The following is a 21126-nucleotide window of genomic DNA, read 5'->3' as shown; positions in this document are numbered from 1 at the left end:
TCCACAAGGGGGCCTTTAGTACAGCCACCCCCATTTACACCTCATATAACACCAGACCCATATAATGCCTATTGTCCATGTTAGCGCTTTGTGAACGTTTCAGCTGTTGTTAAAGTGCGAGATAAATCAATATGTATTATATTGTATTTCGTACAGCCATTTCAAGCTCCAATAACTCCAGACCCTTATATCTTAGCAATTAACTGTTTGTTTCCAATATCTAGCTAGATTTCTGACTGTCTGGCGAGCTATCTAGCTAGCTATTTGCTAGGTATTCGCCAATATCTAGCTAGATTTCTGACTATCTGGCTAGCTATCTAGCTAGGCTGAAGAAACCTTTTCATCGATGGACCACTCCTGTACGACTGAGAGCTTACACAGACATATAGCTATTAGCTAGGTATTCACCAATATATAGCTAGCTTTCTGACGATCTGGCTAGCTAGCTAGCTGGCTATTTAGCTATCTATTCGCTAGCTGGCTAACTTTCTATTTGAGTTACTTCCGGGTTGAATGTACGCTGGCGCATGTGGCTGCCGCTGTTCCCCCACAGGGAAACTTATTCTGTGACTGAAAAGTGACGTTCAGAGTTTTGAAAGGCGCTTAGAAATGAAATTATGATGATTATGATGATCGCAATTTTGATTGCGAGTCCCATATAGGTGTAACGCCCGATGAGATCGGTAGGGGGAGGCAAAGTACCCATGAAGAGACTGATTGGAGTCAACCTTCCTCTTTTCTAAAGTCCCAGCAGTTGCTGCTGCTTCATCTTCTTCAGGTATGAAGGTCATGAAGGTCAATAGCGGCTATGCTCGTCGGTCGCCGTGACGATGACGTCCATCCAGATTCTCATGGCGACCGGATTGGATGCCACCAGGAAGAAGAGGCGCTCGTATGTCTTGACGCAGAACGTCAGGCTGGGGCGAGGGGACTGGGCAACAGGTGAGATGGCAAACAAAGATTAGGGAAAAACATGGATGGATGACAAAGGTTTTTAACCAAGGCTAAACGAGTCCAAATTTCACTGCTTTCTATCCATTTTCTCACTGCCTGTCTCTAATGTTTAAACCACCTCCCTCACTGCTGCGTTCTTGACCAATCACGTGGCTTAACCAAAGACTGGAGGCGGGGAATAGAGGACAAAAACAAGTCGGCTGCCATTTCCTTGTTAGGAGAACGGCCTCGTTTGCGAACGACACATTGCTCAGTGTCGCTCCGTGTGTATCCCCAAAAATAGTTCGTATGCCAAGGTTAAATTTTCATACATTTAACGTTCGTAAACCGTAAAGTTCGTGAACCGAGGGGTTCGTAAACCGGGGTATCACTGTATATATACACAGACGGTATAAATCAATTCTAGTCTCACCCTTCTTCCTCAGCTCTGTCACGACCAGCAAAACAATCATCTCAATGCATGGTTGTTCATTGTTGTCTAGTAAGATCTGTTTTCATTGGAGCTCATTTTTACAAAGACGATTTTTTGCATTTACTTTGTTACCTCGCCCCACCAAAATACGTAGCTCAGTAAATCAGTGGACATTTAAAATACAAATTATTACCTTAGATTTGATTCGATGAGATTAGCCTTTATTAGTCTCACCGTGGAAAAATTCACATGACATGACATGTATTATTATTATTATTATCATTATTAAATTTTTAAACTGCTGGGATTCAAATGTGGCCGTTAGTTTCGGAGACGTCTTGATTGACAAGTGTCGTGAGGCGACTCACAGAGGCGGCTGTGCGCAGGTGGTCATAATAAACCTCTTCCACGGCCTGGAAGTAGATGACGCCTTTCAGCTTCCTCTCATCATAATCTGAACAAAAAAAGAAGAAACGCATTCAAGGACAAGCGACACCTTTGGACAAGTTGCGTCCATCATTTGTCACAGGACTTGAAATGACTTCTACTGAGCGCATTTGACAAAGATTTCACCGCATAGAGCTAGATTTGACCTTTTTAAACTGGCGCCGAATATTCAGGAAGTCTTGTTTTAGAGTTGATGACGATGTAAGTCGTCCTAAGTAACGTCACATTCGGAACGCCCCTGACCGAGAAAGCCACACACAATGCATTTTGGGTACTTTTTTTCATTTGAAAACACCGTGTTGATGGCGAAATTAGAAGGAAAACAACATCAATAACGCCATGGTGAATCGTTGTGTGGAAGCCAATTGCGGTAACACGCATAAAGAAGGTGTAAGCTGACACAAATTCCCAGCGGACAAATGAGCCCATTTCATATACCGCACGAAAGGCAGCTTGTGCGCCATCTTGTGCATTTTCTGGGCGGTACATCGGAGTCTAGATCTTCACTGGTTTTAGCGCTTGCAGACGGCTTGAATTGATACGGAAGGACTTCTTAAATCGATGGCAAACACTTTTGCTTTCCTCTTCCGAACTATTTGAATCATATTCATAACCGGATGAGTAACAAGAACCAATCTGAACTCTCTGAAGCCATTGTTTTGATTGTGGAGCAAGGCAGTTTGTGAAGGATTTTCCTGATGTGACGTCAACAACTGGGGGCGGGAGTTTCTCAATCTCTCCAGTTTTGAGTTCATTTGCGGCCGTTTAGGGCAACTTGAAGTCATTTTTCTTGCTGTTTTGACTCAAAATATCAGCTTGCGTGTTTTGGCTATTTTAGATGCGATCAAACGTTTTTCTGATGTCAGTTAGGAAAGCAAAAAATGGTGTCACTTGTGCTTTAAAAATGTTTTTTAGCCAAGCAAGCAAGTGATTGGCCTCGGTGTGAAGTTATTGGCCGGGTCCACCTGTGTAGTAGGCCAGCCTTCGGTGGTTGAGATCAAAGAGGAACCACCTCTTCTTCCACGTCTTAACGCGGCCGCCTCGCTTGGTCAGGAAGCCGGCGCAGCGGCGCGACGACAGGCGCAAGTCCGCGCAGGCCGAGACCCCGTGACCCAGAGACTCCACGTGGGCACGTAGGTCAAAGTCCGGCCAAAGGGAAATCGGCAGCCGCTGATGTACACACAGAGGACACCCCAACTAGCAAGTAGGCTCTTCACAAGAAGAAGACAACTAAATCCCCAAATGTGGAGCCACGTGCATTTCATGACACCTTCTATCTTATATCGAATGACCTTCCAAAGCAAGGCTTGTTGATAGAGATTAGACAGAATAGAAGTTTCATGTTGTTATATGCTTAGTGAACATGTGTGACTAGAATACACAACTGAAGCACAGAGAAACCTGGGCTCAATCGGAGGTAAACAGAAACAGCCTGTTAACCTGTCATCTTCATCTAGGAGACCTAGCCTTGGACAGAATTTAGTCCTTGGTTAACTCCTTCCTTGGAAGGAATTTAAGACTTGAAACTCCCTCACAGGAAGAGCTCATTAGCCGGGTTACAAATCCATCGGTTCAGACAAGGACAACCAATTAAAATGTCTATGCTTCATTGCTTGTAGCTCTTGGTGCTTGGGACGTCCATGGGTGTGGTACTCCAATCAAGAAAACTATGATTTACGAATGTATGACTTCAATTTGCATTTACTCTTTATAAATAGCTTGGCAGAGGGCTGCATAATTTGAATGGCTACTTGCCCTGCCGGCAGTAAATGACAATATTCCTGTGTTCCAGCTTTTGTCCACAGTGTCCGACCGAACATGTCTGACACTTGTTCAACATTTTTTGGGCCACGGACCACATTTCAGTTACCACTTCACTTGCAGGGCCATTATGACTCAAAGCAGATCAAGAAGAATAACTGTTGATGAGAAGGTTTCTTCAGCCAGACTCTGCCATGATAGGTCCCTGCTCTCAGGTTGGGGGGAGCAGAGGACTATTCCCTGAGGCTACCCTGATTAATTCTATTGTCCTGACTGATTATGGGGTCTATGAATGGCCCGATTGCCCCATTTGCTCTGGTAACACCTCATCAGCATAACTAGGCCTATGTGGTCTAGAGGGTCTGTTGTAGGAACAATCCAAATTAAACCTCACCCCACCATGGCAATTTAGTGAAGGGTTTTGTCCTTTTATGAAAATAGCTTCTTTTACTCCCCTTTCAAACCATTTATTTTCTTTCGCGAAGATTTTAACCTCATCCGAACCTCTTTAACCATAATCAGGCAGGACAATACAAGTAATCAGTCAGGAAAATAAAAGTAACCAGTGTAAATAGTCCTCTATTCCCCCCAACCTGAGAGCAGGGACCTATCGTAGCAGAGGACTGGACTGTAGGGATATATATCTAGGGCCAAAACTACCAGCAAATTTTAGTTCGCTGGCGAAGCCTCTGGGATGAGAAGCGAAACGTCCGACACCTTCAAAGAAGTACGGCTGAAGAAACCTTCGCATCGATGGACCACTCCTGTTACACAGAAGACTAACCGTTCATTTGACTTTTGTTTGACTTACTATCATGAGGTGTTTGGTAAGAAGAAAATGCTTCAAATATCTCCTCATTTTTGACATGTGACAATTTCCAATATTGGTGGACCTTTTGCAAAGGATGTTGGAAGTTGACATGTTGGAGCTGCTTTTTGCTGTGGCAAGCTTACTGACCTCAGGAGGGTTTAGCGGGGACCTTCCCGGATTCTCTTGTGGTTCTGGCCTGTGTGGATGGTTTGCTCCTGACCTGGGCCGGTTGAGCTCTTGCGCTCTTTGCTCCTCCAACGATGCTCGTTGTCGCTCCACCTAAAAATAAAATAAAATAAAATCAAAAGACAGGCCGTCAAGCAAAATGCGCAGGTGGGAGCTTGCTTTTGTGCTCCACTCACTTTCTGTCGAAGCAGCCTCTCGCGTTCCGCCCTGGCTTCCCGCAACTTGCGCTCCATTTCCACCAGATTGATCAGACACGGACTGAAAGAAAAAAAAAAAAAAAAGAAAACACTTTTAAAAGGTCGGCCTTTGACCTGCGCCACTTCCAATCAATTGAACGGCTCGCCGTCCACGCCGGTTACGACGAGCAATGTGACGTCTGGAAAAGTCCAAAGAATCGGTGGTTGAGGCTGGCGCCGGGTGTCGCAGGAAGTCGGCCATTTTGATTTGTTTTCAGGCCAAAGTACCCAAAATGCATTGTGTGTCGCTTTCCCAGACATGACGTCAGGTCAGGCATCGTCATCAACTCGAAAACAAGACTTCCTGAATATTCAGCGCGAGTCTTAAAACTTAAAACAGCTATATGCCGTGGAATCTTTGTCAAATACGCAACAGCACAACGCTGGCGCATGTGGCGGCCGCTGCTCACCCAAAGAAAAACTTAACCTGTGACTATAAAGTGACCTTGAGGGTTTTGAAAGGCGCTTAGAGATAAAATGGATTATTATTTTGATTATTATTATCACAGCACGCTAAACGCAAGGCTGACCTGGTTGCGCGAACACTTGGCACGCCGTCGGCAGGCGTGAGGTGCTGCTGGTCGTGGTGGAGTCTGTGTGGCGGAGAGGCACACCTGAGCACCTCCCGGGAATGGCTGCTACCCGAGGGTGTCCGCTCGAACCCTGGCGGAGGAGCAAGACCGAGTCAGGGTCAATTTTGGGAGAGGACGGCCAAAAAAAAAAAAAAAACATACATACACACACACACACACACACACACACACACACACACACACACACACACACACACACACATATATATATATATATATATATATATATATATATATATATATATATATATATATATATATATATATATATATATATATATATATATATATATATATACACATATATATACACATATATATATACATATACACACACATATATATATATATATATATATACATATACACACACACACACATATATATATATATATATATATATATGTATGTATATATACATATACACACACACACACACACACACACACACACACACACACACACACACACACACACACACACACACATATATATATACATATATATATATATATATATATATATATATATATATATATATATATATATATATATATATATATATATATATATATATATATAGTAAAGTCTCGTTATATCGATATCGGATATATCGATAGTCCCGGATATATCGATACTATTTCTATGCACGCACGGAGAAAATTACATGCAAACAGGGTCGGCTATATCGATAGTCCCGGTTATATCGATATTTTTTCCGACTCCCTTGAATATCGATATAACGAGACTTTACTGTATATATATATATATATAGAGAGTCTAGCACACCGGCTTCACAGTGCAGAGGTCGCCGGTTCGCGTCCCGGTCCGGCCTCCCTGTGTGAAGTTTGCATGTTCTCCCCGGACCCGCGTGGGTTTTCTCCGGGTCCTCCGGTTTCCTCCCACACTCCAAAAAACATGCATGGCAGGCAGATTGACCACTCCAAATTGTCCCTAGGTGTGAGTGTGAGAGTGACTGTTGTACGTCTTTGTGTGCCCTGCGATTGGTTGGCAACCAATTCAGGGTGTCCCCCGCCTCGTGCCCGAAGACAGCTGAGATAGGCTCCAGCAACCCCCGCGACCCTAATGAGGAATAAGCGGTACGGAAAATGAGAGATGAGATGAGATATATAGTCTTGTGCATAAGGCACCCGAGCAAGAGGAAAGCATGGCCCCAAACTGGATGATCCGGTCCGTGCAAGTCAATCCGGATTGGCGGCATCAATCCGTGCTAATCCGCCACGACGATGCCAACGAGGCCTCCGACAAGGCCGCCCGCCCACCCGCAAGCACTCACCCTGCGCCGACGCAGGCCCGTCCTTCAGTTTGCCGCCATGCTGCCAACTACGCCGCCGGGGAAGAGCGCCAGAGTCCTTGCGCGGCTCCTGCTCACACGCAAACAATCAAATCACCATTTGGAGTGATTGAAGGAGGCGTATTCTTCTAGGGTTCTAGCGTTCTAGGATTCTAGGGTTAGTTCAGGCAGGGTTCACAGCAGCCAGCGGACGGCTGGCGGATGGCCGATTTTTCAAATGCGGCCCGCTGGAACAAGATGTGAAGATGTGAGAGTGCCGACCGTGTGAGTGTAACGCAGGAGGTCCTTCTTCTTCCTGAGTAAGGCCTCCAGCTCTCGCTCCTTTTCACCTTGCACGTCTTTCAGCTGCGTCTCAAGCAGATCGACTCGCTCCTTTTTTGGGGGGGAAACTTGATCAGAGTTCTCCGCATGGCAGTGGTCAACTTAAGGCGGGCAGGGAGGCGGCTACCTGCGCCGTGGTGACGGCGAGCATCTGGCAAGCGATGTCGTGCTGCAAACTGGCTTTTCTCTCTTCGCCGTGGCCTTCCTGGCCACCAGCGTCCCGGACCTCGTCCAGGCCGCTCTCCTGCTCCAGAACACGGAACTCCCAGTCCTCAAAGGCCCGCACGGCTGCCTCCATCGCTTCTTTGTCCTGCGGCGACGATAGAGATTAGACAGAATAGAAGTGATCATATTTCAAAGTTTCATGTTGTTATATGCTTAGTGAACACGTGTGACTAGAATACACAATTGAAGCACAGAGACACCTGGGCTCAATCTGAATTCAACAGACACAGCCTGTTATCCTGTCATCTTCATCTAGGAGACTGAACCTGGGACAGAATTTAGTACTTGGTTGACTCCTTCCTTGGACAGAATTTAGGACTTGAAACTCCCTCACAGGAAGAGCTCATTAGCCGGGTTACAAATCTATGGGTTCAGGGAAAGACAACCCATTCAAATGTCTATGCTCTATTGTTTATAGCTCTCGGAGCTTGGGACGTCCAGGGGTGTGGTATTCCAATCAAGAAAAACTAATGTATGACTTCAATTTGCATTTACTCTCAATAAATAGTTTGGCAGAAGGCTGCAGAATTTAGGCACCTGTCTTGAATGGCTGCGTCCCCTGCCGGCAGTATAAGACAATCTTCCTGTGTCCGATCGAACATCTCTGACATATACACACACACACACACACATATACATACACGTAATGGTGGCTTCAAGTCAGGGTTTCAAGGCTAGTTTAAGATTTCAAATTGAGACGAGTGTGAGTTGCTCATCTTGAGGGTCAGGATTTTTCAGGTTTTTCTGTCGGCTTTCAAGCTGGAGGTCCACCATGGAAAAGGAAGTCTCAAGACAAGAGCAATGGGCTGTCAGAGGTCCTTCAGCCAATTGTTCCAAGTCCCGCCGTTTGCAAAAGTGGCCTGGCGGAGATGAAATCAACAGCCAAAGGAAATGCACTCACGTGTTGCAGCTGAAGCGCCAGTCGCTCCCGATGGCTCTCGGGCTGAGTGGGGATGAGCTGCTGCGTCTGCTGGCATTTCCTCTTCAGCTCGCCGACTCGGAGCCTCTCCTCCTCCAGACGCTCACGCTCCTGCAAAGACCCAAAAAGCTTGAGAAGGGCGTGCGCATCCAAACGAGTCACTTTTCCGGGAATCCCAGCTCGATACCATCTGGTGTTTATGCGTGTGCATCATTAGCGGCTGCCTCGCCACACTAGCATCCCCCATCAAAGTTGCTAACAGGAAACGGAAATACGCTGGTTCCACTCTGATCTCTCTGGCCGCTCTCAGTTCATCCAGATTAACTCGTTCACTTCACAGTCCTCTCCTGTCTCTTCTGGTGTGCCTCAAGGCTCTGTCCTGGTAACTCTCTTCTTTCTCACCTACCTTCTTCCCCTTGGCAATCTTCTCCGCAAATTTGGTATCCAATTTCATTGCTCTGCAGATGACACCCAGCTCTATCTCGTCAGCAAACCCGACGCCTCTTTTCCACCTTCTTCCCTTTCACTGTGCCTCTCTGAAATTGAATCCTGGTTGAGCCATAACTTCCTCAAACTTAACAGCGAAAAAAACGGAAATTCTCCTGGTTGGTACCAAATCCACCTTGAGCAAAGCTAGCAGTTTCGCTCTCACTATTGACAACTGGACCGTTTCTCCCTCCCATCAGGTGACATGGATTCTCTTCCCACCTTCAAATCCCATCTCAAAAGCCACCCATTTAAAATGGCATTTTCTGTGTAGCTCTTTCTCTTCTTTCTATTTGTGATTGTATTTTATTGATTGTATTCTATTTGTGATTGTATTTCATTTATTATAGTACCTATGCTTGTCTGTGACTGTAAAGTGTCCTTGAGAGCTTTAAAAGGCGCTTCAAATAAAGTGTATTATTATTTTAACTTCAGGCCCGGAAAACTAAATAAATAAAGAAATTGTACCTTTTATTAACCCCACCAATTAAAAGTCAATTCAATGTCGACATTCAATCAAAAAAGAAGCAAGAAAAAAAAAAACATCAAAAATAGTAACGAAACACGTAACGAATGAGGCGAAAGGAAAGATGTCGAAAATGCATCTTCTTCTACGGTCCAAGTGATACAAAGATAAGTGGTCGTCGTTTGGGTTCGTTTCAGAATTGCAGGATCTAATCAAGTTGTCATTTCACAAGAAAAAGAACATTCCAACATGAACAACCAAAATGGCTTCCAAAACACAACTTATGCCTTCGTCCAAATATGATGTGGAAAAAGTTTTGCTTTTGGAAGGAAATTGCTCATTCCAAAAAAGAAGGAAAACATTCAACAGGTATCCAAAATAATGCTTCTCCTTCCAGTCCAAATATTAAGCACCATCACTTACATTTTTTGAGTTGTTTTCTTTTTAAAGTTGGCGAAATATTAACCATAAAAATCTGTCATTTTGCAAGTGATGTGTTTGTGCGCAACTACTAACTACTAGCCATTAGCTATTAGATATCTATTGTCTGTGACTGTCAAATATCCTTGAGAGCACTTTATTTGCTATCTATTAGCGATGTAGCTGGCTCGCTAGCTATCTATAAGCTATGTAGCGGGCTGGCTAGTGATCTAGTGAGCTATCAGATATCTGGCTGGCTAGCAAGCTAGCTTTTAGCTGGCTAGTGAGCTTTCTATGAGTGGGTTGAGTAAATGCTGGAGCGCGAGGCTGCCACTGCTCACCCACAGAAAAACTTCTCCTGTGACTGTAAAGTGACCTTGAGTGTTTTGAAAGGCGCTTATAAATGACATGTATTATTATTATTATTAGCTATCTACTAGCTATTAATTATCTATTAGCTGGCTGGCTAGCTATCTGGCTATCTGTTGGTTATCTGGCTGGCTAGCTATTAGCTGTCTATCTATTACCTATTTATTAGCTATCCATTAGTTATTGAGTTATTCCGGGTGAATGCTGGTGCGTGTGGCTGCCGCTGCTCACCCGCAGAAAAACTGAGCCTGTGATTGTAACGTGTCCTTGAGAGTTTTGAAAGGCGCTTAGAAATGACATGTATTATTATTATGATTATGATGATGATTATTATTATGACTTGCCAGCTCCTCAGTGTCATCGGGCGGCGTCTTACTTTTTGGCGACTTTGGTCTTTCCTGGTCCGGGCTGATTGCTGCAGTTGTTGCAGCTGGCGCGAGTGCCCGAGCAGCCGCGTCTTCTCCGCCTGCAGCTCGCCTTGCAGAAGGTCCACCTCCAGCTGCAGCTGAGAGCCCCCAAAGGACGTCCCGTTTGACGAGTGCTGGAGACGCCGCAACAGCGCCAGCCCGACGGCCATCTTACCTCCATCTCAAGTTCTTCCTTCTGCTGGTCCAGCTCGACGATTCGCCGACGGAGCGCTGAGGGCGATGACGCCACTCTGGGGGATGACGCCAAGGTCCTTTTCATCCCCGACTAACACGGATAAGAAGAAGAAGAATACATGTCATTTAGAAGCGCCTTTCAAAACTCTCAAGGTCGCTTTACAGTCACAGGATACGTTTTTCTGTGGGTGAGCAGCGGCAGCCACACGTGCCAGCGTTCACTCAACCCAGAAAAACACAAATAGAGAGAAAGCTAGCTAGCTAGTTAATAGCTAGCTAATAGCTAGTTCATAGATAATGAGCTAGATAGCTAGCAAGATAGATAGCTAATAGCTAGCTAGCTTGATAGATAGATAGATAGATAATAACTGGCTATACATATAGCCAGCTAGTTAGTTAGATAGCTAATTTGAAGTCATTTGACAAATTATGGACGCAACTTGTGCGGGGGTGTCAGTTGTCCTTTAAAGACGCTTGATTGACGGCTTGCGATATCCCGAGTGAAGAGTTGTCGACGGGCCACAGGGGTCGTCGTCTTAATGCGCTCCACCTTTTGGCTTTCGGCGCCGCTGCTTTCCGTGTCCGACTCGCCCCCCGACAAGGCGATGCTGCCGACCGGGCGAGCCTCCCTCATCGACTGCTGCCTGCTGGGACTCTCTGTGCTGCTTTGGGGCATCGCGAGAGAACCGCGGGGCCTTTCTTTTTCCTAAAAGCGGTGGTGGGGGGAGGGGATCAATGACGGCTTTTAAAAACGACAATAAACCCAAAGATACCAAACGACAATTTCAAACAAATAAGTAAAACAAAAAGAGGTCAAGTACAGTGATACCTTGGCTTACAAACTTAATTGGTTCCCAGACAGAGTGTGTCAGGCGAAAAGTGTGTCTCCCAAAAATGAATTTCCCATAGGAAACCATTCAAATGAAAATAATCCGCTCCCAGGTCCCCATAAAACATCCTTTTCTACAAAAATAAGCCTTAAGACTACACAAAATAGACCTTATTTTATGTCTAATAAATGTGCTATTGTATTATCATTCAAGAAATAAACTGTACTATATAATAAAGTCATTTTATTGACCTTTGTGATGGTCAGTGATGGCTTGATGGAATGGAGTGGCCGCTTTCATTAGCATTAAATACTTGATGAGGAACGTCCAAATTTCACTGTTTTCTCTCTATTTTCTCACTCTCTCTCTCTGTCGTCTTCCTGTCTTTTTAATGTTTAACCCCCCCCCTCACTGCTGCGTTCTTGACCAATCACAATCTGGCTTTAATCGAAGACTGGGAGCGGGGGATAGAGGACAAAAGCAAATTGGCTGCCATTTTGTCATTTGCGGAACGGCCTCACTCTCTGTCTGTCTATTTGATGTTTGCAGCTCTTTTTCTGGCAACCCCTCCCCCCTCACTGCTGCCTTCTTGACCAATCACATGGCTTTAACTGAAGACTGCGCGCGGGGAATAGATGACAAAAACAAGTCGGCTGCCATTTTCTTGTGAGGAGAACGGGCTCGTTCGCAAATGACACATCACTCATTGTGGCACTCCGTGTGTATCTCGAAAAATAGTTTGTATGCCGAGGTATCACTGTAATCTAAAATCGGGGGGCAAAATTAGGAGCCGGAATGGAACCCTGCACCACGACACTGCGAGTCTGACAAGAGAAACCAGTCGACCAACATTCTAAAGGCTTCCCTCAATTCAGAACAGAAAGCGTCACGTCAACGTGACCTGCGGCAAAAAATAAATTGGACTCGATAATCACGTTGGAAAAAGTGCAGAATCACGTCTTGTGTGACTTCAAAGCCCATTTGCTGATTCTCAGCGAGGTGCTTTGACGCCCCGTTGGAGAAGCAGCAGTGGTTCCCCTTCGTTCACCCACACAAACATCAGCTGACCTCACGTCAAAGTTCAGTCAGATAGCGACTCGTCAACGGCCACATTTTGGGAGCAAAGTCTGCGCTTGCTGGCAATGCGCTCACGTTGCCACCAAGCGCCACAAGGCTTCAGATACAAACGGCAACAAGAAAAAGAAAGAAAGAAAGAAAGAAAGAAAGAAAGAAAGAAAGAAAGAAAGAAAGAAAGAAAGAAAGAAAGAAAGAAAGAAAGAAAGAAGAGTCAGTCAGTCAGTCGAAAAGAGGGCTCTCTTCTTCACATCGTTGGTTGGACTTGATTGCAGGGGAGGGAAGCGCCACATGATAAGGAAGGAATGGAGTGACGCATACTTCAACAGCCATGGCCTGATGCTGTGAATGTGCGTGTGCGGGGGCATGAATGCTTATGGAAGCTTGTCACTCTGTATTCAAAGCAGCGGGGTGGGGAGGTGGAATCTTTGTCAAATGCGCTCAGGATTTGTCATTTCAAGTCATTTGACAAATGATGGACGCATCTTGTCCGGAGGTGTCGCTTGTCCTTTAAAGGCTGACCCAAGTTGAAATAGTCGACGTTTGAAGTGAGCGACGAGATGAGATGCAGGCCCTGGACCAAGTGGCATTTCACAGGATTGAAGTTGAACTGTTTTCAGGGATGAACTGTTCAACAGGGGTTTGGCCATTTTGGATTTTGCTTGCTACTTTCAGGCTATTGCAGAGCCCAAACGTTGACAAACTATGAAGAAATGGGCCAGGTTGCTTTTTTTCCTCTTGCTGACGTGAAGTTGGCGGCCCTGACGACTTATCGAGCAACATAGCTATCTCATGGCTAGCTAGCTAGCTACTATTTCGGGTTGAGTGAACACTGGCGCATGTGGCTGCCGCTGCTCACCCACAGAAAAACTGATCCAGTGACTGTAAAGTGAGTTTTGAAAGGAGCTTCCAAATGAAATGAATTATTATTATTTATTCTAATGAAATCGGGTGCGCATGTCAATCATTATAGATGAAAAAGGCTCAAAATGGAACAGAAAGTAGGCAATGTTGTATTTTGATTGACAGTTTGGCCAAATTCTCGAGATGGTCGGTGAGACTCCGACTAGAATTTTCCAAAGGCCGCCCCAGTCGGAACAGTCGGAACAGTCGGAAGCGGGGATCCCATGCTGACGGTTTTCTGTCCATGCCAACGTGAACAAAATTGACGTTGGGTCCTCGGATAGCTTGAAAAATTGAGCCTGCTGACATAGCTACCATGAAAACACATACAAATGCGGGCGGGCGTGAATCGATTGATTGATTTTTGAAAACAACGACTAGTCAAGGCCAAACGGGGGCACCGTGACATTCAACTTTGGAGCTCCGATTCTGCCGCTTTCAAGAGGCTTCTCTACAACATGTTTTTTTTTAATCTATCCGTTCCTGAGCATGCTTTGCTCTCAAGGGATGAAAGGATCAGACGGAGATTTGGACGGTCTAGAGGAGGCAGAGCGACCCAGGCCCAATGGCTCAAGTCATTGAACCTCCAGTTTGGGCAAACGGGTGTTGACTCGCCGTGGTGAAATGGCTCCAAAAACAGTGCATGCGTCCTGCAGTACCTCCCCAGATCCTCCGCTTAGTTCTCCGAAATGTGCGTTCGAGAGGACATTAATTTCATCTGTGCTGACTTTGACTTCATTCAACTCCAAACAATCCAGCAGACAGGTCCCCACTTCGACATTTTCAATCAAGTGGCATGTAAGTGACATGTAGCGTGCGGTGGTTGGGGGTGTCTGGCAGTCACTTGTTAGACAAACAGAGGTGGCTCTTTTCACCCGTTCTTGGACTGCAGCACGTTCTTTGTCATATATGATTCTTTGTGTGTCTGGAATTCTCCCCTCCCTCCACTCCTACGGATCTTGACCAATCACGGTCGGTTTTGACCGAAGACTGGGGCCGGGTAATAAAGGACCAAAAAAATAACATCGGCTGCCATTTGCAACTCCTTGTTGGGAGCCGGCTCTCTTGGTTCACTTCGGAGATCCGGCTCGTTCCCGAACGACACATCCCTTCCACGGATCCTAAGGGCAACTTTTTCATTGACACTCAATCAGTGCTCCTCGGCAAGAGTTTCCGGGAAACCGAAGCACTTTGACACGCCGCTGCATTGTCTGTATCCGAAATAACGATTTTTTTGCCCTCTCGATAAAATGTGAAGGGTTTGGGGGCGGTGGGGGGTAAGGCTACTTGGCAAGTGGGAACATTCAGACAGAGAGTCCTCGTCCTGGCCTCGGTCTGAAAACGGGGGCTCTCAAACGCCCCCGTTTGACTTCAGTCAACTTCTTTTGAGCGTCCATCGTTCCAAAGTGGGGAAAGCGTGTGAAGCACGTGGCGTTAGCTCGAGTCGGTAAACAACGTCGCCTCGCCGAGCAACCGCGTTCCCCTGCGCTCGGGTCAACCTCGTCAACGAGCTACGGTGGCCTCACGTCGCGGTCCGGTGGACGCCACTTCAACCGACTCGACTCGCCAAAAAACAAGGGGGCCTACCTCCTACCTGAAAGGGCAGACGCCGACACGTCCAGCGACGACCACCGGCAGTTGGGCGACGTTTCAAGCCGCTTTCGCTTTCCAAACCCCGCCTGGGCCGACTCTGCAAAAAGCCGTCGGCAGACCCTCTTCTTTTCTTTTCTTCCTCTGCCGCGGTTCGATTAGCGGGGAGGAGGCAAGAGTCGGTTCCGGGCCGCTTGTTTCGCCGTCAACAGGTGAGCTCCTGGCTGGCCCGGGGGAGGCACCGCGGCCGGGCTCGTGTGTCGTAAGCGAACGAGCCGGTTCTTACAGTCGGATCCCTGAAATGAACCAAGAGAGTCGGCTCCAACGCGCAGCCCGGTCTTCGGTTAAAGCCCCACGTCAATTGGTCAAGAACCATAGTAGAGGAAGCTGGGGAGAAATATGGACACACGCAGCAGTGAGAACGGGAGGGGGGGATTAGGGTAAACAGGTGGACAAATGTTATCACATTATGCTGTTATTATCAGAATCAGAATCATCTTTATTGCCAAGTATGTAGAACACACAAGGAATTTGTCCCCTAAAAAAAGAGGACGGAAGCAAGCAGCAACCTGAAAAGAAAGCACTTCATTCAACCATTTGCTGCGTCATGGGTGCATGGCAGGATCTTGTGCTTCTCTTTGACACTCTCTCTCACACGCACACACAAACACAAACCTGTCTTGCAGGCGGCAGCACAAGCGAGTCGTCAATAGATGGCCGACCGACTCACACAATGTTTCCCACTTTTGCTGTTGTCAAAGAAACGGAGTGACTCCCAATGCAAATAGCTGGCCATCCATTTCAGAATCAGAATCATCATTATGGCCAAGTATGTAGAACACACAAGGAATTTGTTTCCGCTACAACACGCTGCACTAGTATCATCAGAAGAAACATTGCAAAGAGGCACTATGGAGTTCTATTTGGGTTATTGTTTAAAAAGTTCACGGCGACCGACGGGGGCAGAAGCTGTTGAAATGTCTGGATTTGGATTTGGTAGCGCCTGCCTGAGGGGAGTCGCTGGAAAAGGTGGTGGGCAGGGTGCCGCGCTCTTGTTTGGATTCCTCCAGAGTGGCGAGGGCGCTGCCAATGATCTTTCCCGCCGTCCTAACTGTCCCTTGAAGTGGGATTTTGTCCATTTTTGTGGCGTCCCTGAACCAAACGCTGATGAAAGAACGCAGGATGGATTGAATGACAGCCGTGTAGAAACGCTGCAGCACCTCCTGTGGCAGGCCATGCTTCTTCATGAGCTTCTTTAGCAGGAAGTCCATCCTCTGTTGGGCCTTTCTCAGGATGGACTTGAGGGAACTTGACACCAGGCTGTCGGATGGTGTGAGGGGCAGCTGTGCATTTTAAATCTGGCCACCTACGGCTTATTGCTCGAGAGTGTCTGGAAATGACGGGAACTTGAGTGCAAATCAACAAGCGCATGTTTTACAATCCAATAAGCTGCTAGGTCTTCCCTCCTAGACGTCAGTTGTGGAATCAGCTTTGAGTGGCTTCATTGAAACATGGTGAACCCCGCAAACCAGGTTGGCAGGCACTGCAATATCTGCAAGGAGGAAGAAGAGCACTTGAAAGACTTGCTCAACTCGAAGAAGAATATTCATCAATAATACATTTCATTTCTAAGCGCCTTTCAAAACTCACAAAGGTCACAGGAGAAGTTTTTTTTCTGTGGGTGAGCAGCGGCAGCCACACGTGCCAGCGTTCACTCAACCTGGAATAACTCAGATAGAAAGCTAGCTAGTAGATAGCTAGCTAGATAGATAATCAGCCAGCTAGATAGCAAATAGCTATCGAGCTCACTCACTCGCTCGATAAATAAAACATTTTCCCAGATAGTCAGAGGGTGATGCCCGCTTTACCACATCTGCGGCTACTTAAGTCACGTGTCTGCTTGACCTTGAACGTGACCTTACGGAGCATGTCAAATGAACCGTAGTTCTTGATTTATTTGCTGCAATAAGGAGTCAAAGTATACACCAGCCTCAGATAACCAATGGCTGCTCCATTTCAAATATTAGCGAGATAGCTATCTAGGTAGCTTTCTCTCTATTTGAGTTACGTACTTTCGGGTTGAGTGAACGCTGGCGCGTGTGGCTGCCGCTGCTCACCCACAGAAAAACTGATCCTGTGACTGTAAAGTTACAGTGAGAGTTTTGAAAGGCGCTTAAAAACGAAATAAATGATAATGATGATGAAATGTCAAAATGGCTGTTGTGTCACACAGCGATTGTCATTCAACTCAAAGTCGGGTTAAAAATGCTGCGGTTTTTGCACCAAATTGGTTTGGAAAGACAAAATGTAAAGAAGAAAATCTTGAGTTTGTCGTCCTCTGGAGAAGACGCTGCAGTTGGCTGACATCATGACTTTGGAACAGGCCGCGTACCAATTTTGGAGGGCTTTGGAAGATTCAGCTTGTTCATGATGGCCACAAAGTCCTCCAGGGTCTTTGTCAGTCGAGGGTTGAACCTGCGTTCTTCGCCCACGGTCGACACCGTCTGACCTGGAAGGTCAACACAGGTCACGGCTGGCGCTCCACTTCTTGTGAGCTATCAGACGGCGCACCTAAGTAGTCGTGCGCCGGGTAGACCAGGCACCGGTCGGGGAGGCTGAAGATCTTTTGATGAATCGAAGCGTAGAGCCGCGAGGAGCAACCTGACACACACCGCAAATGCCACACTTTACAATCACAATCAGAATAATCCATTTCCAGATACGTCTGTGGAAGCTCTCAGTCGTACAGCAGTGGTCCATCGATGAAAAGCTTTCTTCAGCCGTCATCTGTACTTCTTTGAAGGTGTCCGACGTTTTTACTTCTTAGCCAAGAAACTTCGGCAGCAAACAGTCAAGTTTCTTGGATAAGAAGCCAAACGTCCGACACCGTCAAAGAAGTACAGATGACGGCTGAAGAAACATTTCATCCATTTCCAGATAAATATAAGCACCTTTCAAAACTCTCAAGGCCACTTTACAGTCACGTTTTTCTGTGGGTGAGCAGCGGCAGCCAAACGCGCTAGCGTTCACTCAACCCCAAAGTCACTCAAATAGATAGAAAGCTAGGATGCTAGCCAATAGATAGCTAATAGCTAGCTAGATAGATTGATTGCCATCTACCTGTAGATAGCTAATAATAACAATGATAATCCATTTCATTTATAAGCATCTTTCAAAACTCTCAAGGTCACTTTATAGTCACAGGATCAGTTTTTTTGTGGGTGAGCAGTGACGCCAAATGCGCCAGTGTTCACTCAACCCGGAAGTAACTCAACTAGATAGAAAGCAAGCTAGCTAATAGATCGCTATCAAGATAGCTAACCAAGAGAGCTGGCTCGCTAGATAGATAGCCAGCTAGATAGCTAATAGACAGCTAGCTAGAAATCTAGCCTGGACAAATTTGTAACAAAAAAATAGAGCGCTGGCTAGCTAGATAGCCAATAGGGAGCTAGCCAGCTCGATAGCCAGCTAGATAGCAAATAAGAGAGCAGCTTATGTTTCTTGGGTCGCTATGTGACATGCAAATTCAAAAGAGGAGAAATCTAAAAGTGGAGGAAATATAGTGCTAATATTGTTTGAAAATAATATGAAGAAAAAAGCATTGAAAAGTGCAATTTAGCAGGGAAGAAAGTCATCTGGCTGCTACAATGTTGAAGCACTATATAAAAACCGCCCCCTTATGGACGTAGGCTGGCATGACAAAAACATCGGCTGCGGCAGGCGCTTGCTCGACCTTTCGACCTTTGGAGTCGAAAACAAAGCATCCAATGGTCAATTCATTGTCTTCAACTCTTCATTCAGGGGAAACTTTCACCTTTCTATTCCTGTGTGCTATTCTCAGAAGTTAGAGAAGAAGATTGTTTTGGGACACTTGACGTCCTTTTTATTGCTGTTTTGCATTTGACTCCAAATCTCAGCCTGCGTGTTTTGGCTATTTTAGATGCTATCAAACGTTTTTCTGATGTCACTTAGGAAACAACAACAAAAATAATAATATGCTGTCGTGTCGCTTGCCCTTGAAATCAGTTGCCGTTAGCGACAAGAGGACTGACCTTGCTGGAAATCCGTCCTGCCGCAGCCCCGGATCAGCAAGGTATCGCCGGTGAAGGCCATGCCCTGGTCGCCGCTCACCAGCGTCACGCATCCGTCGGTGTGTCCTGGCGTTTCTCTCACAGTCAGGTACTGCGAGGGAACCAGAGTCCATTCAAGTTGGGCGCCACGGGAAAATCCTTCAAATGAAAAAGATCAGCACACGTGGAGCCAATGCGACACTCTGAGATGATGGAGCAGGATCCAAGGCAGAACGGAGGGATTTGCAATTCATTGAGGAGATTCTCTGGTTCTCCATTTTGATGCCAACGAATGACTGCGTCCACGCTCTCGCCGCTCTGGCCGCCGAGCAGAATCCAGAGATTGTGCACTTGCATGTTTTCCGAAGACGATCCTGTCACCCTCGGACAGCAGGACGTCCGCAGCGGCCCCGCTTAGCTTCGAAATGGCGCTTTTCAGCCCGGCCAGCCTGGTCTTCATCAATCCCGTGCTGGTGATGTGGTCCGCGTGGCAGTGGGTGTTGACTTGGGAAAGGCAACAAAAAGCAGCCGGATTCACACGGAACGGAAGGGCTCCTGGGAAAACATGCAGAGTTTGCTGACCTGCGGTTTTCAGCTGGAGCCCAAGTTCCTGGATCAGCTTCAGGTCCCTGTCGATGGTCTCCAGGACGGGGTCGATGAGGATGGCCTCCTTGGTGACGGCGTCAGCTAGCAGGTACGTGTAAGTGCTGCTCTGTGATTCAAACAGCTTCACACACAAGCAGGACGGGTTGGTCGTTATTAACGGATCAAAGCTGAGCACACCTCTACCATCTAGTGATGGGAATTGCGGCTCTTTGCAGGGAAAAGCTTCTTTTGGCCTGGCTCACTCAAAAGATCCGGCTCTTTTGGCTCCCAAATGGCTACTCGTTTTTTTTTTGCTTAAATTAATTAACTACCAAAAAAATCATGTAAAATTATGTGAAAAACAAATTACTCGTGTAAAAAAATACACTATATCAAATATTTGTCTTGATATGGCTTGCTTTATATGTGCACAGAGAGCATCCACTAACTTTGACTTTCCCTGTGGTGACTCTGGTCTGATGATCAGCTTTCACTAATTTGCTTTTCATGTTAATAATGCTAGCATACCAACTAGTAAAAATATCATCATTGAATAATAACAGCATAATGTGACAACGGTATATTTTGGGTAGTTTTAAGGCTTATTTAGTAGAAAATGATGTTTTATGGGGACCTGGAAACGGATTATTCCCATTTTTAATGGTTTGAATTAATGTTTGGAAGACACACTTTTCGCCTAACACACTTTGTGGGAACTAATGAAGTTAGTAAACTGAGGTCTCACTGTATTAGCTAGCTTTCTATCTATTTGAGTTACTTTGAGTTAACGCTGCCGCTGCTCACCCACAGAAAAACTAATCCCGTGACTGTAAAGTGACCTTGGGAGTTTTGAAACGCGCTTAGAAATCAAATGTATTATTATAATAAACGACAGCTTGAATGCTACACGATAGCTGAAGCGGTTGCCACTGATAAGGACCGAGAGCTAGCTTGGCTAACGCGACAGAGCTGGCTCGTGACCGAAACGCGGAAATGGCAGCAAAATAAATAACATGTCGTATGTTTATGATGTAAAGTGAAGTGTTAAGAGTGCAAGTTACCTGGCGGAAGATGAGCCCGTCGTTGAACCGCGTCCCGGACGAGTAGGACCTAAGTTCTGGTAGCGAGGCGCGCAGGCGGCCGTCCCCGGCTGGCGAGCCGCTCCTGGCTCCGCTTTGCTCCCGGAGCCTCCGGAGGCCACCGAGCACGATTCCCGGGAGGCTCGGACGCCTCGCCGCCGCCTGGCTTAGCGCCGAGCTTAACAGCGAGCACATCGTCCTTCTGGCCTTTGTTTGCCCGATGAGCGCCAACGAAATACAAGTCGCTTCGGGAGCAAACGGAGGAGCCACCGCGGACTCGCGACTTAGTTGACGGGGGCGATTCCCGCTAGTAAGTCCGGTTATCGGGTGTCACGTTAGGTTCATCTGGAACGAGGCACTGGAGAGTTCAACTACAAAACACACCGTCGTGTCCAAGAGAATAACAACACAACTCCACTCTGCAAATATTGTTATGGGAAAATAAATGCCATTGGCTCTGAAACCGGCTCGT

At 46.4% G+C, this 21126-nt stretch overlaps 2 protein-coding genes across 6 annotated transcripts in view; both read right to left on the bottom strand.

The window, feature by feature from the left end:
* Window positions 1-15057, bottom strand: part of phldb3 (pleckstrin homology-like domain, family B, member 3) — a 15229-nt gene extending 172 nt beyond the window's left edge. Inside the window, exons 1-14 of one of the 4 annotated variants that reach the window (XM_088999370.1) lie at window positions 14925-15057; window positions 11074-11229; window positions 10504-10614; window positions 10298-10426; window positions 8163-8291; window positions 7164-7346; window positions 6977-7087; window positions 6698-6785; window positions 5338-5470; window positions 4748-4829; window positions 4533-4664; window positions 2779-2983; window positions 1735-1820; window positions 1-931 (exon numbers count right to left, since the gene is read on the bottom strand). The exon at window positions 1-931 is cut by the window's left edge and continues 172 nt beyond it. In XM_088999370.1, the coding sequence (XP_088855496.1) occupies window positions 797-931; window positions 1735-1820; window positions 2779-2983; window positions 4533-4664; window positions 4748-4829; window positions 5338-5470; window positions 6698-6785; window positions 6977-7087; window positions 7164-7346; window positions 8163-8291; window positions 10298-10426; window positions 10504-10614; window positions 11074-11199 (1650 nt within the window). In that variant the 5' untranslated portion in view covers window positions 11200-11229; window positions 14925-15057 and the 3' untranslated portion in view covers window positions 1-796. Of the gene's footprint in view, window positions 932-1734; window positions 1821-2778; window positions 2984-4532; window positions 4665-4747; window positions 4830-5337; window positions 5471-6697; window positions 6786-6976; window positions 7088-7163; window positions 7347-8162; window positions 8292-10297; window positions 10427-10503; window positions 10615-10963; window positions 11230-14917 lie in introns of those variants that run through there. The other 3 variants (XM_088999371.1, XR_016115400.1, XM_088999372.1) reach the window with 3 other exon arrangements.
* On the bottom strand, window positions 14924-21070 carry ethe1 (ETHE1 persulfide dioxygenase). Of its 2 annotated transcripts, XM_088999378.1 has the most exons (7): window positions 20637-21062; window positions 19573-19717; window positions 19346-19494; window positions 18973-19102; window positions 17492-17581; window positions 17313-17429; window positions 14924-16472 (listed from the first exon to the last, which is right to left on the bottom strand). In XM_088999378.1, exons 1-7 carry the CDS (start codon window positions 20847-20849, stop codon window positions 16387-16389), a joined length of 930 nt encoding a protein of 309 aa, XP_088855504.1. In that variant the 5' UTR covers window positions 20850-21062; the 3' UTR covers window positions 14924-16386. The 2 variants fall into 2 exon arrangements, with proteins under 2 accessions (XP_088855504.1, XP_088855503.1); XM_088999377.1 differs by having other exon boundaries at window positions 19346-19717; window positions 20637-21070.
* Between the last annotated feature and the right edge of the window lie 56 nt (window positions 21071-21126).

This window comes from Hippocampus bargibanti, linkage group LG06 (genome assembly GCF_051943395.1).
Source record: "Hippocampus bargibanti isolate YZ-2025 linkage group LG06, ASM5194339v1, whole genome shotgun sequence".
Classification (NCBI taxonomy): Eukaryota; Metazoa; Chordata; class Actinopteri; order Syngnathiformes; family Syngnathidae; genus Hippocampus; species Hippocampus bargibanti.
The sequence above is the reverse complement of the archived record's forward strand: the minus strand, read 5'-3'. Positions and strand labels throughout refer to the sequence as shown.